The 18,813-nt window shown below is 38.6% G+C and overlaps 1 protein-coding gene across 1 annotated transcript in view; it reads left to right on the top strand.

The window, feature by feature from the left end:
* The first annotated feature begins 835 nt into the window (after positions 1-835).
* The window catches only part of SLC25A21 (solute carrier family 25 (mitochondrial oxoadipate carrier), member 21), a 112,634-nt gene continuing 94,656 nt past the window's right edge, over positions 836-18,813 (top strand). The window contains exon 1 of the mRNA XM_009886959.1: positions 836-879. Within this exon, the coding sequence (XP_009885261.1) occupies positions 851-879 (29 nt within the window). The 5' untranslated portion in view covers positions 836-850. The remainder of the gene's footprint in view (positions 880-18,813) is intronic.

Here is an 18,813-nt window from a genome sequence, read left to right as displayed (position 1 = left end):
GAAGCTCTGAAAGCTCTCCCTTGGCTATGTATGCTGGGGAGCATGGGCAAAATGCGGGTGGTAAACTTCTGGACTTTTCATGAGGTGTCAGATGGGTGGAAAAAATAACAGAACCAACTCTGAAGGCGGTGGTGGCAGGTGTGTGCAGGATCTTCCAGATCTCTTCTTCCTCGGCATTCCCCCATTGCTATTCACACCCTCCGTTCTCGGACATGGGAAGTCCCCAGCGTGTGAGCTTAAGTGTTCATGATAAGCAGTGGAGCAGGAAGAGGAAAAGCCAGGGCTACGCATCCGTGTCAGCCCAGAGCAGGACAGGGTGAAGAACCAGTAAGGCTGCAGCTCAGATAGCCAGCTCAGGAATCAGCTGTCATCTTAAAATCAAGTTTATCTGAGCCCCCAGCGCTGTTTTGCATATCAGTGTCCTTAGGGATTAGTCTTATATGACAAAGAAGCCAGTGCCAGCCTGAACTCCCTTCTGTCACTACTTTCAGCAAGACTTGATGTATTTCTTTATGGTGCCAGTCAAATGTTCCCACTGTTCTTAAGCCAGAAAACTGAGCAAAAACTATGATTAAATTGATCACATAGCTTAAGTTCTCAGTTTCCCCACTAAAATGAACAACTAGCATCGTTTACTGTCCAAAATCCCTGATGGTTCCAATATCCTATGGAAGAATATGTTTAATGTATGAGATATATAAGTACTGTATCATCGACACATTTAGGTTTTTGCTTTACTTTTCACACTTCAAAAACTATTGTAATCAATGAAAATTAAACTACTATTTGTACAAATGTTTATGAGGCCTTTTTTTATTATTATTTTATAGGTCTTGTAGAAATTTGCCTGATGCATCCCCTTGATGTAGTGAAAACAAGGTAAGATTCTGCTTGAACAGGTTTTGTTGACACTGGAAGATATCCAAATTAGGAGCTGTCAAAAAATAAAATGCTAGAACTTCTCCAAGTAAGATAACTTGTGCATTTACTGGCATTTATATTTACTTGCCTATATCCACAGCATTTGACAGATTGAATTTGAATAGCGTGGCACATTTGTGATTAGAGGTCATCTAAAGGTGTTAAATATATTCTGTGACATGTATTTTTAATTTTGTAACAAAATCCAATAACATGAAGCGGGCTATAGTTGAATTCACTTACTATATGTATCATAGAATCATAGAATGATTTGGACTGGAAGAGACCTTAAAGATCATCTAGTTCCAAGCCCCCTGCCATGGGCAATGACACCTTCCACTGCAGTAATTCTTTTATGTGTAATTGGGAAATACCATATTGCTTCCAAAATAATTTTCACAGATTTTTGAGACCTGATTAAGCAATAAAATAAGGTGTTCTGTATTCTCTCTGTAAGCTAAGTAACTTCATGCTTTTATCTTTTATCTGTCCCTATTTTCTTTTCTGAGTATTTGTGCTTATGTGAGTATAAAAGATTAAGTGACCTGGAAAATTTGGTCAAATGAGGGTTATTTTAATGTTGATATTGAGTTGGAAAAAGAATAGTTGTGTTTCTCATTTCTTGAATATCTTTTTGGTTTTCTATGCTTTTTAGTTTTCATATCAATTCACAAGTGAGTGTTACTATACGTGAAGAGCAAACCAGAATGCAGAAGCATACAATAAGGAGGAGAAAACCTTTCATGCCATGTGTTACACGCAATGCCAATAATTACCATATACTGCTCCTGGTGCTTTGTCCTAGGTCTCAGTCATGCAGACAGAAAAGCTTCACTGGGAGATAAATCAGCCCCAAACAAATGATAAGGACAGCTGTGGTCTCTGGAATATGCTTGAAGCAGTCAATTATGACTTGAGATTCTAGTTCCAGTTAGCCAATGTGTGAGCTCATTACAGATGTATTTTTAGCTTCTGTTTAAATCACATTCTGGGCTTTGCCTAAGACCTTGACATAAGCTTTTCTGCAGCTTGTATTTTGCAGAAGGAGACCATCTGTCATTGCCCAATACCAGAGGACGGTAACGCAGGCTTTGTCCATGTTAACTGCTGGTGAGGTGCTGTAGGTACTGCTCGGGGCCTGGAGTTTGCACAAGCGATTCTTCTGTATGCCTTCATAATATGGAATACATTGATTCATATAGAGACCATACACCTGGTAGTTTCAAGGGTCCTCTCTGCCCCTCCAAGTACCACTGAGACCTTGCTATTAAAACAAGATTTACATAAAAAGATTGAAATTAAAGACTCGGAAACAGCGGGGTACAAGCCGAAAAAATACAAGACCAAATTTAAAAGAAAAAAGATCTGTCTTGCTTTGCTGTCATGTGGTCCTCATGAGATGTGCTTTAGTGACTTCATTTTGATAGGCTGTGCTGTAACTCACCTACAGCTCTCAAGCTTTTGGTTTTATCTCTTCCTGTTTTCCTCTTTGTACTAAACCAGGAGTCATGTTCTCCTGTAATATAAATGCAGCATCAGTGATTTACTTCTCATGTCTTTGGTGCCTTTGAGGTTGTCATCCTACACATCATCGTGCCTCCAGTCTTGGTTGAAAGAACTTAATATATATCCTTAGAATCATTCATGATTTAGGACATGCCACGTATCATATATCATAAAAAGCATTAATTGCTCATCTGTTCTGATTAACTGGCAATCAACAGAGGTACTTTCAGCTTACTGATAGAAACCACACATACAAAATACAAGGACAGATTTTATTCCAGATTTTACTGGTTTTGTCATACTTTTAGTAGTGAAAATGCTAATCAGATCTGAGGTCCAGAAATGGAAATCGTTAAAGAGTGTAAGGAGATGTTTGTGAAGGTGTATCAATGTTTTAAAAAACATGATAAAAATTACAAACTCTTTAAATGTGAAACGTGAGTCCATGAACAGTGGAATTAAAGAAGAAAGCAGGAAAAATGAAAGAACAATAGGTGTGCAGGAGAAATCAGATTATGGATTGTGATGAAACCAAGGGGCTGAATCGGGTAAAAAAGCCTTTAAGCAAATTTCTTCATTTGAAGAAGCTTCAAGTGAAGTTGAGTTAACTCAACTCTTCCATTGAGCTAGCTGCAACTCTTAGCAGAAGTGGGCAGCACCCAAGTGATAGATTTTCTGTGTTTTGTTGATGCAGATGTATTCACAGATATAACAGATTTTGCAGCAACTTTTCTGCTGATCTTAGCAGATCTTAGTACTTGAAAATACTTACATTTTGATAGCCAATGACAAAACCAAGAATAAAATATCCTTTGATCTCATCCATCATTCCATTCTATGTTCCTAACATCACGACACTTCCCTTCATTTTGTAATGGTCCAAGTTTACTGTAGCAGATTAATTCTTTGATGGTCTTGGAGAAGTTGAAATGAAACATTATTTTTCATTCTGAACTTAGGATTTAAAATGTTTTCTAATACATTTTCATTTACTTTATTCCTTTGTTGCAGTCCCTCTAAGTACTGCAGTGCACTTACTCTTTTCCAACATGGTATTGATAATCTGTCATTTCCTAATCACTTCCAGCTATTACAGCTTTGGTGGTTTGTTTGTTTTTTTTTTTTTTCCTTATGGTTAGGTGAAAGGATGTATAAAAGCACCATTTGTTGCTTAATTTTTATCGTGTCTTGCATTTCCTGCCTTGTTTCTATAAAGTGTTTGTTTGGTGGAAAGAGTCCCGTGGCCTTTTCAAATTAGTGGAATCTTATTTGATCTAAGTTAGGAGTTTAGGGAAGATGCCAAAGGCTCACATCTAGTAGACTGGTGGCTTAGCATCTTTGCTTCATTGATTTTTTTGGTGTATGTTTTTAATAAAAAATTGGAGAAAAGAAAGTTCCTGTCAAAGATTATTTTGAAACCCTGGAAAATGGTTTGGCTCTTTTGTGACAACATTTTGCAATATCTTTTCTGTGTTTAGTAATTTTCTATTATTCTACAGTAACAATGCTAGACTTGTTTATCTCCTCACATCAAGGGAGGAACAATATATACCTAAAAATACATGGTTATAAACTACAGACAAGCCAAATGCTTAACGGAGTGTATTTTGCTAAATGTCCATTTGGAAATAATTTTATTTTGTTATCTATTAGAACACCAAAGATCATTATTTTAAGACATTAATGTGAGCAAACTAGTTAGATGGACATAACTATGATCCACTGTTTTAGCTCTATGAATCTGCTTATTCTTTGAAATAAGGCTCTTTTCTCAATTACTAGCTGTATTGGTATAATTTCTGATGAGACACTATTAAAAAAATTGTGCTAAACTTTTAACATCTCAGTATAGCAGAGACTCTGTTAGCAGTTTTATTTATCAATTACCCTTATGATGAATTTAGCCATCTGTAGATTAAAGTACTGAATCTCTGTTCTTGTTTTACAGAATTTGGTACGGGTTTATGTGCATGCCTATGTATGAGCAGGGAGAGCAGTAGCAAGTAAGAGTTTTCTGGTACAGATACAGTCAAGACATAGAAGGTCTACTTTTTAATTAAGAAACCTAGAGGATCTTTCTTTGCTGGAAAGTGAGGAGAAAAGTGTCTTAGTCTGGATAAAGAACATTTTTTTACTTATTTTGGACCTTTTTTGGGTCTCAATTGTAATGCAGGCTGTAATGTCATTTTCATCCATCAGACTTACCAACGGATGACAAAAGGGTATGTTAGCTCATGATACATAGGACAAGATGTTGTCATATGTATTACTTCAAAATTAAAAACAGTAAAGTGCTTTTCCAGCTAGAGTGTATTCTTTGTGTCCTAGTGGCATATGTTTTGGCTTTAGCAAATGTACAAAATTCCGAACTTAATGTTTTATTGTTGGAAAATTAATACTTGTGCGACAGCTCACAGGTGTAGTTGGTGAGCAAAAGTGGGAGAGTTACAGGGAGTTGTCTGAAGTCAAGGGAAAGCTAATGTTTGAGGGATCAGTCAAGCAAGCCTGACTGATAACTGGAGGATGTTCCTGTGGTCTGTCTTATGGCTCCAGGTTATGTTCTGATGTGGTCCTATAGCCTTGAACAGCTTGAATTTTCAGAACAAAAACCTGTTCATTTTTTTTTAATTTACCTACTGCTGGGTTGCTGGCATAAAACTGAGATCTTCAGCAGCTTGACAACTTCCGAACTACACGCCCTAACATATAATTTTCCTTGCTATTACATTTTAACACCTCAAAAAAATGCATGGAATCAACAGTGATATTGCAAAATTAGAACTATGACTAGAAATAAAATTTTGTCTAATATTTCCTCAGGTTGATAAGTTTATTACCTTAAATGTGCTTTCTCTTTTTTGTTGATTATCACCAATATTTATACAGCTGAATTTCAGTGACTCCACTGTTCTTGAAAACAAATTTCAGTGTTGCCTGTGCAAATGTTCATACAAACTGTGAAACATGTATTAAAGTAGCAATAGTCATTTTGGATGTGACTTGGTATTGTGTAGTTAGGAAATGGAAACCATACTGTGTAACTTTTTTAACAATTGTCTACATGACAGAATTTAATAGAAAACACATACGAAGAAATGTGTGCAAATTAAGTGCTTTCAAATAACAGAGAAAAAATAACAAGACATCACCAAAAACTTTCAAATACATAACACATCTGAAAAGATTTGTGTCTGAACGTCCTATGAACAGGAAAAATGTTATGTGGATTAGATGAATCATTTACTTATCTCTTTCATTTTGTCAGTAATTTGACATTGCTATACATTTTGAGACAAATATTTGAAAGAAAGATGGTTTCTCGCATGTCAGACGAATACAAAATTGTGCTCCAGTTCTGTGTTGACTTCAGTGGAGACAGACAAGTTCATACCACTTGAGGATTAAGGTTTTTTTACTTCCAGACAATGTATTTGAAGAGTGGTAAATGTTATGATAAGCCAACTACCATCTAAAGGACTTGGAGAAAGTCTAGTTTATTGTTTTATCAGGAGAATCATCAGGGTAACTTGTGTCCTAACAAATTAAACAGATATTCAATGGGCAGCATTTTAATACCTCTCTGGTTAGTTCAAACAATGACAGTTCCAGCTGATTTAAATTTTTTTTTGCTTTTTATTTAAACAATTTCTTCTATTTTCAGACATACTGTGTCTCCATAACACAGCCTCACATTGGGATGGGTGTGCAATTTGGAAAGCAATGCCTAAGTGAGATCCAGGAGACACTCTTTCAAAAGCATGTACTTCAATTTGTTAGGACAAGAAGTTAATAAGTATAGCTTGTTTTCCTGATCAACAATTCAACCTCCCCGTTTTTTTTTCTTAAAGTTTTTTCTCACCTTTGGCAGAATCTGGGGAAGATGCAGTCCATGATGTTTATACTTTAACACGTTTTTACACAGTTCAGTGTTAGATCAGAATATTCGTGTGAACGAACTTTCCATCTTCTGTGTGATCCAGAATATCAGCATTAAAAAAATGAGGGAAATAATTGAGCTTAGAAACTTTGGGGAAAGTTTTCATCTAGTCATGGTAGAGACTTTATGGTTTGCCACTCTTTCTGCAAAAATCTAGACCAACATCATGGATCTAAAGCCCCAAATTTAGGAAATAATTTGGGATCTAAGTCCAGATTTGGACTCTGCATTACAGACCCATTTCTAGTTAGCAACTGTTCTGCTGATTTGTGTGCGTGTTTATCCATTTTGTTCCTTTGTTCCAATTCTGTCATTTTGGTCTTATTAAAAAAGTTCAGCTTACTACATGTGTTTCCGATCTCATTCCATCTGTTGTTTTGCAAGAGCTACTTCCTTTATATCATTAATTCCTCTTTGATTTCTGGTCTTTTTTGTTTGAGTGAGCAGTAGTGGAGCCTGTTTCTGAAAAACGTTGGTTTAAGGAAGAGTTCATTGTCCGTATACAATGTTACCATTTCCCAATGACCATAGCTCGCTTGGTTTGCATCAGGCCACGTTAAGTTCATGTTACTTGATGCAAACTGCTCTAGTTAGATTCATAACAGTTTTAAGCAGAAAATAGTCTTCCTGTCCTGGGAAAATTATCAGAATACCAAAAAAATTCTCTGTTGGAATGAACAGCTGAACTCTCAGAAGACTGTTAGGAAAACAATGAGTTTTGGCCAATGAAACTCTTCATTTAATTAATTTTGAATTATGGAAGTTTTCACTTCCATTTCTTTTTTTCTTTTCAACTACTTTTAAGTAATTTTGAACTAAGAAAACAGAAGTTTTGGGTTGAAAATGTAGAGAACAACATCCATTGCAACCTAAAAGAAGTGGATAGAAATGTATTGAAACTGATCGTTTCCTGAGAAATGTTTTTTTCATTTTGAGGGAAAAAAAGCCCTAGTAAAAATAATCCCTGACCAACTCAACTTAATGTCCTTATTTCAACCAAATGTCAAGGCTTTTCTCTGGGATTAGTTTTACTTGATTTATCAGTGGCCTTTGGCACAATTTTTCATAGGTTTTGTGTGCATATTGTAGCTTATACTCTGGTTTTGGCGTTTGAATTCCAGCATTGAAATACTTTGAATATTTTCTTACAGATCCAACTTTTGTGTAATAAGAATTTATCTCAAGTTTACAATAATTTGGATGTGGATGTGATGCAGGGCTCTGTAAGTTGCCCTTTGTTTTCCTTGCATATACAATCTGTTAGGAATTAATAAGGGCACACAGGCTAATAATTCCTGCTAGATATACTATTCCAATTTAAATCCTTCCCTGAATTAAAGAACAATATTGATGTGCACTGTTAAACAGATGCTCTGATTTGCAGTGCTGGTCAAAGTGATTTCTGTTCCTATATGGGTTTTTTTTGTATTCATAGGCATACCATATGTATATTTTATAAAGAGTGTCAAGATCCTTTGGGATAAAAGGAGCTGTATAAATGCAGCTTCATCATCTCCTGATGTGATACTGTGTTATTTCTGATCAAATGGCAGAAATGCTTAATAATATCCCTATTTCAAATGAGTATAGATTTTTGTAAAAACTGTAACGTATATTGTTTCTTGATTTTAGAATAATCGTGTCCCTTCTTTGATAGAAACTGAATCTGTCATCAAATCAGACTGCCAGAGATCTCTTTTCTTAAGCTTTTCCTTAATTTTGATTAAGCATTCTGACATTTACTCTGTTTTTTTAATGAATAGGAAGTGCTTTCTTAAACAACTGAAATACCATAAAATAATAATTTCCATTTGACAGCATGGCATGATGTTACCACGCTTTGGGTTACACATTATCTGTGCCATTTCACTGGCCCTACCAAAACTACCCTCAGTTTCTTGAGTCACTCGAGGACTGTAACAACCTGGAATCTCTACCACCCATCAAATAAGCCATGTCCACCTTCAACCTGCTCAAGATTGAACAATAATCTCTATTTCACTTTTAAAGAATCCTTTCCTTGTTTCTGAGGTTGTTAGGTGAATATAATAAAATAAATGAAAACTCTAAATGCCTCATTAGCTATCTACATACTACATGGGTGCAGCTGTCCAGTCCCTTACACTGAAAGAAAGAGAAATGGGTCTTTGTGCAGGAGGCAATTGTTGAGACCGTTGTAGGAGAACTGAGGAGAGAGGCAGTAGTAGATGAGAGGATGAGCTTTTCAGGAGAGGAAGCAAGTGGACAGTCTCCCACAGAGAGCAAAAGAGAAAGAATGCCTGAGCAAGGACCAGGACTGATGAGAGGGAATGTGTGATGGTTTTCTTTCGTATTTTCTTCTAAGCCCAGTAGATGCAGAAGGTGTGTTTTGGGTTTCTGGAAAGAAGCTGGATCAAGGCTGACTTGGAGTGGCCTTAATCCTCTTCAAAGTGCAGCATATAATATTGTTTGAGATTTTTGTTTTGGTGCATCTTTCCATATGTCCTTTTTTTGTACCCCAAGCACAGCTCTGTCTTGTAGGACCCTTATAGATGATTCCTTGTGCAGCTGATCTGAGGAATAAATAGAAATCATGCTAAAAGGCACATTGAATATTATCCGTCCTGCCTAGAGACAATCCTTTTCCTTATGGACTCTGCAAAATGTAAACATGCGTTTGTTCTTTTAATAATTTTGTGCTTGTTATTTTGTTTTTCCTTCAGTTTGGACAATGAGCTAAAACAGTTAATTTCAGGTCCCTTTAATTTATGTTTTGCTTTCATTCTAATGCCCGAGCATGATATTCTTTCTGTGTTTGAATTTTCAGTACTTACAAAATTCACGTAAACATTTCCTGGCACCTACATGGGCAGTACTTGTAATATGCCAAGACCCTGAGGGTTTCTATTCTATAATCTGCATCTATATATTTACATGTTTTAAAGATAAATGCACACAGATATATTTGGTTGTACTGGTACAGCATCTTCCTTGGTAGAGAAAGTGAAGTTTCTCCATGTTTAAGTTCTCCAGCACTGGAAAAACCTGCAGTTGATTAGCTGTGTCCTCATGATGCAGTTGCAAGAGGGTGGTGTAGACTGCATTTTGTGATTTCATGAGCTGCACATTGTACAGTCGCCGTTTAAATCCAAGAAAGCTCTGAATTTTCCTTCCTTTTGTTTTTATCTTAATTTTATGAAAATATTTCCTTTCATAATATGAGACTACACATAACCCTCTTCTAGACAGAATAGGGTGTGACAGAATAGCAAAGGTGACAAAAGACGTCCAAAACTGTAATTATGGGGAAGAACTATGCCATGGGTTACAGATACGACAAAATAATTCTTTTTTCATTGCACTGTCCGATGGAGAAAGGAAGAAAAGGGACAGAACCTAGGACTAAATGCCCTCTAAAATACAGTCATTGTTGGCTGCTTCTCTAGTTAGAGCCTACCAAAGAAATAAGAGACAGTGTAGAAACGCTTGGATTCTCTTTGTAGTATCTCAGAATTTCTACAGATAACCAGGACGTTTATATGACTCAGAAACCATCACCAAATCTTCATGACAACAATGAAATTCAATTTGAAACATTTTGGATATGTGAGCCAGCTGACTGATCTGGAAAAAGGTAGCCATATTTGTACAGAAAATACCCTATAGTATTATAGTGTGTGTCATGGTTTGTATTAAACACAATAGGTGTGTTTAATTATTTTATTTGTTTAGATTCCCACAGCCTCAGGATATGCCATAAAAAAAAAAAAAATTACTATAACTTATGGTAATGTACCTTTATTGAGTTATGTAAATTGCCTCAGTACCCCTTATATTCTAATAGTGAGAAAGAAATAACGTTAAGAGTCTTAGTGCTCAATGTAATGTGGACTAACCTGTACATCATTTATGAATATGATTTACTTATTTTGGACATGCGGGATCTATTCTCCTATTCATCTGCTAGTTCGTGGCAATGAGGAATGGTACCAGAACTGCTGGCATTTTATCCAGGGCTGTACTGGAGGCAGTTTAGACCACTTCAGTAGAGCCAGCGCTTAAAATCAGAGCCAGTTCCCTAATGGGGTGTTACAGTCTGTGTCCATTATGTCCTGCCTCCTGCCACTGCTGTACCAACACTCAGAAATCCCCATCCTGGTGCTGAGTTCAGCAGCCTCTCCTTTCTGCTCCATTCCTCTCCCCTCCTTAATCCCTGCTTCTGTTAGCTGCTTGGGCCCAAACCACAGCTTTTGTGCAGCCCATTTTAAAATATGCCAGGTGACAAACTCCTTCTAACTCCCTTGGGAGGCCCCTGCACAGCCTACTGCTTCCCACAGCCAGGAAGTATTTTCTAATGTTCCAATATTTCCATTATGCGGTTCATCCCTAACAACTACCTACACCCCCTTTACTGTACATTGTTCCCCTTTCCCTTTGTTTACTCTCTTTAGACACAGTTGATGCATGGCATGCCCCCATTTTCTTTTTCCCAAGCCTAAATTAGCGTGAGATAATCAAAGAAGTTCTTTAAATAATCTTTTCTCTGTGTCAGGCCTGTCTTTAAAATATAAGGAGTCAAGTGAAACCATGAGGGATAGAGTGGAATGAGAGCAAGAGCGGAAAGCAGAAAGTGGAGGGCTAGGAGGTGAGAAAGTACATGGGATTCTATTTACAAGAAAAATACATGCTGAAAATAAGTATTTAAGATGGGAATTGGGGAGTGGAAATGAACAGATGTTAGCAGAGTTACAAAAGTAGTCTGGAGACAAAGAAATGGGATGGTTTTAAAAATGTATGCATTTTAAAGTAATATTTTAAATAAGGATTAAGCAGCTGGGAAAGGTTACATAGGCTACGAGCTGGAGACATCTATGGTGTACATAAGATTTTTAAAACAATCTAACAAAGCAGCTGGGTGAGTTATTAACAGATGTTAATGATTTGTCAGTGGTATAAAACATTAAGATCACATTCAGGGGTAGACCGTGGTCATGCCTGATTTCTCCACGGACAAAAATTTTGCATTAGACCACTGTCATGCCTGATTTCTAACCATGGATGGAACATGCCTAAAATAAAACAAGCAAGGAACCACTTTGTTTTAAAAAATAATAATAAAGTAAAAGGAAAAAAAAAATGTTTACTTTCAATAGTATTTGGTCACGTACTAAAATGAGTGGGAGATAGTTGAAGTATGGAAAATCACCATTTAATGACTTCATTTACAATAAATAGAAATCTTCTACCTCTACATTTCTTTTTTTTTCTTACTTGTATTTGAGCTAGCTTTCAGAAGATACGGATACAAGAGAATAAAGCTGTATATGTTGGAAGCACAATGTAACTGTAGCAATGCCAATAATTCTCTCAGAGAAGTTGGCCATTAATACTGTATTTAAGTATGTCCCTAAAATAACTGCATTAGGCCAGTAAGTGCCAAGTAAATCTATAAATAAATAAAAAGAGAGATAATATCTTTATGAACTATGCTTTTTGTATGTTTTTATGAGCAGATGCATCAGTGTGTATTCTAGGTCTAGAGGGGGTTTTGAGAAACAAGAGTCTTCATGTTAAGTAGGATGCAAGTGAAATACCATCTCCAAAATAATCTTGGCACAATAGAGCTGTCTTTTGAATTTATTTCTCAAGAGAGTCCAAAAAAAAAAAAAAGCCAAAAAAACTAAGGAAATATTTGCAAGTTTTTAGCTGCTGCACTGTTGTAGTAAGCTGATGACTCCCTGGTGAGAAGGCAGCGGGTTAGATTGTGCTTTTACAACCGGAGTTGAGCGAGGGGCAGAGCTCAGCGGCACCAACTGAAGAGCAACACACAGAAGGGATTTTGCCTCAGAGGCGCTGTGACCTTTCCTGGTTTTCCCTTATCCCAGCAATGGATTGTTGATCCATAGCAGTACTAACTTCTCGTAACTACAGAAGTACTGCCATTCCTTATACCTTATTATCCATTTCCCTAAATCTGGAGCAGGGGCAAAATAGTGCCCGAGTATCCCCTGTGTATACTGGCTGCCATATACGTGTTTGCAGTGGAGCGGTTAGAAAGTGCCGCAAGTGCCCGTCTGTGCATGATGTGGTTCAGGGTCTGTAACAGAGAGAAGGGAGATGCACTTTTGAGTGTGATACTCTCCATCTAGCATCTGCCCAGGTGTCACAGCTTAGATCAAGATGGTTTCTCCCAGGAGGTAAGTTGGATATTTCTGTCTTTAGCATGTTAGTGAGCTGAATCAACTCAAGGCAAGAATCAGACAAGTGTCAGAGACAGTACAAGGGAGGAAGGAGGACAAGACAAACGGGAGTTGGGTTGGGAAAAGTGCCTGTAGCAGCAGGTCTTTAGATTGTTCCGCTGTCTCGTGATACTTTTCCCTGAGTTAATCAGCCACAAACTGAAAGGATCAAATTAAATAGTTCTGAGATTGCTAAACTGGAATACAAATTAGGAAAGGAAAAGCAGAAAGGAAAAAACTTTTTTGACTTTTTTTATATCTTAGAAAGAAGTGAAGGAAGGCATATTTCATTTGAAAATGTGGTTCCACAACATTTTAAACTCAATTCTTTTGGAATTACATTTATTCCCTTGACACTTACCCTACCGTACAGTGGCAGTTCAGGGAGCTGGCACAGCGGAAAACTGATCAATTAATCATTTTCTGGTTAAGCTTCTTTTTTGCCAGGTTGGTTTCCTGAATTGGTTCCTCACACAATTGTGCAACAGGCATTACCAGGACAAAGAAGGGGGCAACCCAGACAGGTCATCAGTGGCAACCACCGAACTGTACGCTAAAGGTGTGCATGAAAGGCATGTGTGTATACACTGTCATTGTGATGTTATATTTAATCTAATGAAAGGGTGGTCTGACACTAAAAGAGTTAGTCCTGCTTCTGGTCCCTTGCCACCCAACTCCCTTCTCTAGTGTATGCACTATGGTCCCACCATTTCTGTTATGTCAGATCTAGCAATTGCAAAACTGCGGAGAAAATTGATTCAGCTTGATGATATGTCAGAAAATTAAGCTATTAAAAAGTATTTCTTTCCTAGTGGCTGCATACTGTTAGATCAGGTCTGTTGTAATGCAGAACTGCATCCTAATGAAAGGTGTATACATATTTATTTACTATGCCTCCAAGTTAAATATGAACTTTTATTTGTATGATTGCCATTTTTTCTGTCTCATCTGATAGAATATACTTCATAGTGCTAAATCTTCTCTTAGAACATTAAGTCCAGTTAGTATGGACAAAAATATTCCTCTGAAAGCGTAAGTTGAGTTACACCACAGGGGGAATAAAAATAATGCAAGAATGTTAGGTAGGTAAAAGACTTTCCTAATTTAGCCATTGAAAGGTGAATTTTTAAATGAATAGCAATGCATCCTTTCCTTTTTGTTTCTCTTCTTTTTCTTTTTCTTGCCAAATTGTTCTATTCTCTGAAAAATTTGACATATCTAAGAAGTGAAACATCTTACAATTCTATTGTTATACAGATAATGCATTGTAACAGTATATGGCATATGTCTTAGGAAATTTAGGGATATAATGAAATTTAGTTTTCAATTTCATGAGACAGGAAATTCCAATTTTCCAATTCATTGTTGCTAAAAGGACAAGATGTTTGTCTCCCTCATGTCGGCAACACTCCTTACACAAGTTGTAGAAAGACTAATTAATATAATTTCTGATGAATTTTTAATTAGCTAATTAGAAGGGTTCAGTGAGCATCAGAACTGTCACAGAGAAAGGAGCAGGACCACACAGTGAAAAAGGAGTTGGAATAGGGGATGAGGAACTGAGGGTGAAACCTCCCTGTTTTGTTTTAGGTCAACTCTTACATCAGTTCAACTGCTCATGGAACAGCTTAAGTCAGAGGCATGAAACCATTTAAATCATGGGTAAATTAATTCTGTTCTTCAAAGTACTCATTTATTAACTCTGCAATACTTAATTCATGTGCCAAAATTGAATGAATAAAGGATTCCTGAAGTTGCCTCTTAATAAAATTGCACAATATTGCAAAAGTTGCTTGCTATTATTACCATGACAAATGATTGCACATTACAAAAAGGTGTTGACTTTTCTGTGAAACATGTAATTAGGGTTGAAATTTCATATTACAGCTTCAGCAGATACAATAATTCATGGCTATTAAAAGGATCCTTGCAGTCCCTCATGCCAGCCCTGCATTCAGCAGATTCAGCTTTCTGACTTGGTCAAAAACTAATTCAAAAATAACAAGAAGAAAAAATAAAATAAATGAATAATAATTTAAAAACCCCACAAAATTAAAAAACTGCCCAGTAAAGAGTAAGTGTAATTGGAGAGGGAGGAACACAGAAGGAAGTAAACTGAGACCTCTCTCTGCAGGCAGTGGTGTGAGGTTTTTTCAGTCAGTTCTGCTGAGCAGCATGAGGAAAATGGAACATGAACTGTTCTGCCCTAGCTAGGAAGTAAACCTGGATATACAAATGAGTATGGGACCATATAGAAAACTTCTTCCCATAGTTAGATGCTCTCACATAGGAGAGAGCAAGGACATACTTAAAAAGAAGCTTGAGCACCAGAATCATGGAACCCGGAAATACAGAGGGTATATAATTGTCATCTTGGCATACACTGACCTAATGATTGTCTATTGACCATTGGCAAGGACTAGATATTAGGATGGATGGCCCTCTGATTTTTTGTCTTCTTATACGTAATATTAGGACAAAAATAACAAGCTAAATTCTCCTGAATGTATTTAGGACCAGGAATTAGGTTTTAGGTATCTCAACAAGGTTGTGGAGCACCTTTCTAGTAGGTGCTGTGGAGGCAAAAAGCTTTGTAACTATATTTACAGTAGAGCTCAGTCACTTTCTTGGGTCAAGTGACTTATAAAAGCATATACGACATAGTTGCCTATAATAACAGGGGCTGAATTCACTGACTCAGCCAGCCCCTTTCGGTCCAGTATCTGATTGGCGTGACAGATCGTCAGAAAAGAAATAAAAGAATGATGGCTGTATCATGCTCACATGCATTCTGAATAGCATGAAAAGCATCTAATTCGTTAGAAACAACATAATCCCAGAGAAAATCACACCTGTGGAACAAGGTATCTTCATCTGGCTCTGCTACAGAAGCTACTGTACATGAAACCTTTCCCTGACTAGCCAAACAATATTTCAAGATCAATTAGATGCATTAATGATGCCATTTCTACTTACTCACTTTGCAGCCTTTGTAGAAATGTGTAGAGCAGAAGTATTTAGAGCTGTTGAAGAGGAAGGGCAAAGTCTTACTGTTGTCCTTTTATGCTATTCTGACAGCTCAAGGGACCTCGAGGGAGATTTTGGCACTGGAAAATTTTCTTAATGGAACAGAAATCCTTAGGTGGTAGGTGGTATAGAGGTGGGTTAATGACGGCTTCACCTGTTCCTCGCAAACTCTTATATGGGAATAGGTAATTCCGGAAAGAAGTCAATGGTCAGAATGTCTTTTATAGTCCAGCTTTTTGTGGCAGCCAGGACAGACCCTTGTGACTAACAGGAATTCAGCATCAATTAAAACAGCTCCCAGAGTTGTGTTATGTGTGCTGGGGCTACAACAGTTCCACTATTCTTGGCTGGCCTGAGTGCAGTGGAACTACACGAAACGGCTCTGAAAAGCTTGGCCCACAGTCCTTCCTCCCACTTAATCACATTGCTTAAGGATAATGTAAACTTCAATCTTGGGCGACAAATCGTAAAACTGGTACACTGCAAGGCCAATTCACAGGTGCCTTTGGAAGACATAATTTATGCAGTTGCACTGAACTTCAATTGATGTGAATAAATAACCAGAAGCCTTTGGAAAGAGGTTATTTTGCTATCTGCAGACAAGTTAGCTTCTAAATACACAGCTTTCTTGAAATACTGGTGTTTGAAAGCTTCTGTATTTAAAAAATAGGCCAGGATTTTTATCCAGAGCATAATAAAACAGAATAAATGGACATTGGGTGAGCTAAAGTTTTGATGAGTCATATTTCAGAAAGCAGAGACAAATTATGTTAGAAGAAAATACCATTTGGATATACATCAGTCATGAGAATTTTCAGTAAACTTTTCAGATTTCAAAATGACAAAGCTACTGCTTTGGAAGCTAGTGTGAAACTGCAGAAGTGATACAGATGCTGAATACTCCTTGTACTTCATATATTCTGAACACTGTGCGAGCAGTCTTTGCAGCAGTCCTAACACCATAAAGGTTTTAATCCTTATTGAACGGGAAAAAGGGAGGAGCGGATGATGTGGATGACGGTCCAACTACACCAGAGGAGTTGCCAGGACCGGAAAGCCTACCCCCTGTATAATGACCACCTCCATGAGGAAGAAGAGTTATAGTTGTAGGCTACTTCCTTCTGAGAGGAACAGAGGGTCTAATACGATGGGTGGACCCTCCTCTTAGGGAAGTCTGCTGCCTCCCTGGGGCCTGGGTTAGGGACATCACTAGGAAACTTCCTAGCCTGATACAGCCCTCAGACTATTACCCACTGCTGGTCTTCCATGTGGGTGGCAATGAAGTCGCAACATATAGTCCAAGGGCAATTAAAAGAGACTTCAGGGCCTTGGGACGGTTAGTAAAGGAATCTGGGGCGGAGGTTATTTTTTCTTCTCTCCTTCCAGTTGCGGGCAGGGACATTCGAAGAAACAGATACACTCAGTCTGTTAACACATGGCTCCATGGCTGGTGTCGCTGCCGCAGTTTTGGGTTTTTTGAGAATGCGATGGCCTCAACGGCACCAGGCTTGCTGACATCAGATGGGATTCATCTTTCTCAAAGTGGGATGAGGGTCTTTGGTCACAAGCTAGCAGGGCTTATTGGCAGAGCTTTAAACTAGACTTGATGGGGGAGGGGTTATTATCAGGCTTGCCCGTGACAAGCCAAGGGACAACACACCAAGGTTAGAGCACTGGGGTGCTAGCAAGCGCCCTCAGCCTGTTGCTCCAAGATATGCTGGGTACACTGCAGCACACTCGAAGTCTTATGGAGGTGAGCCAGGGGGCCCTGAGGTAATAGGAGCAAATGGGGGAACACAGGTAAAATACCTCAAAAGAATGCCACCTGGAGAGCAGCACAAAGGAATTTCAGCCAGTCCAGCCAGTAAGTCAGCTTCAAGGGGGACCAGCTTAAATGCCTCTATGAAAACGCATGTAGCATGGGGAACAAACAAGAGGAGTTAGAGACTTGCACACGCCTGCAGAGCTATGATCTCATTGGCATCACAGAGATGTGGGGGGATGGCTCCTGTGACTGGTGTGTCAGAATGGAAAGATACAGGCTCTTCAGGATGGACAGGCAGGGCAAGTGAGGAGATGGTGTTACCCTCTACATCAATGACCAACTGGAGTGCATGGAGCTCCACCTGGGGATGAATAAAGAGCCAACCAAGAGCATATGGGTCAGGATTAAAGGGAATGCAGGGGCAGGTGACATTACGGTGGGGGTCTGCTACAGGCCACCTGACTAGGATGATGGAGCGGATGAGGTCCTCTATAGACAGATAGGAGCAACCTCGCGTTCACAGGCACTGGTCCTCATGGGGGACTTCAACGACCCTGATATCTGTTGGAGGGACAACGCAGCAGTGCATAAGCAATCCAGAAAGTTCTTGGAATGCATTGATGACACCTTCCTCCTCCAAGTGGTAGAGGAGCCAATGAGGAGAGGAGCTATGCTGGACCTTGTCCTTACCAACAAACAAGGAGTGGCTAGTGTGGAATGTCAAGCTCAAGGGGAGTCTTGGCTGCAGTGTTCATGAAATGGTAGAGTTCAAGATCCTCACGGCAGTGAAGGGGTGCACGCAAGTTCACCACCCTGGACTTCAGGAGAGCAGACTTTGGCCCCTTGTGGGTTCTACTTGGTAGGGTACCATGGAACAAAACACTGGAGGGAAGAGGGGCCAAAGGAAGCTGGCTAATATTCAAGGATCACCTCCTCCAAGCTTAGGAGCGATGTATCCCAACAATGAAGAAGTCAGGCCAAAAAAGCCTGGAGGCCTGCATGGATGAACAAGGAGCTCCTGGACACACTCAAAAGCAAAAAAGAGGCCTACAGAGGGTGAAAGCAAGGACAGGTTGCCTGAAAAGAATACAGAGAAACTGTCTGTGCAGCCAGGGATCAGGTTAGACAAGCTAAAGCCCAGATAGAATTACGTCCGGCCAGGGACATCAAGGGCAACAAGAAAAATTCTGTAGGTATGTCAGGGATAAAAAGAAGAATAGGGAGAAAATGGGCCATCTCTGGAAAGAAACAGGAGACCTGGTCACCCAGAATATGGAGAAGGCTGAGGTACTCAATGACTTTTTTGCCTCTGTATTCACCAGCGAGGTCTCTAACCATACCGCCCAAGTTGCAGAAGGCAAACACAGGGGCTGTGAGAATGAAGAACCACCCACTGTAAGTGAAGATCAAGTACACGACCATCTAAGGAACCTGAAGAT

The sequence above is a fragment of the Charadrius vociferus genome, unplaced genomic scaffold (assembly GCF_000708025.1).
Source record: "Charadrius vociferus isolate BGI_N301 unplaced genomic scaffold, ASM70802v2 scaffold14, whole genome shotgun sequence".
Classification (NCBI taxonomy): Eukaryota; Metazoa; Chordata; class Aves; order Charadriiformes; family Charadriidae; genus Charadrius; species Charadrius vociferus.
This window is presented reverse-complemented; position numbering and strand designations above follow the sequence as displayed.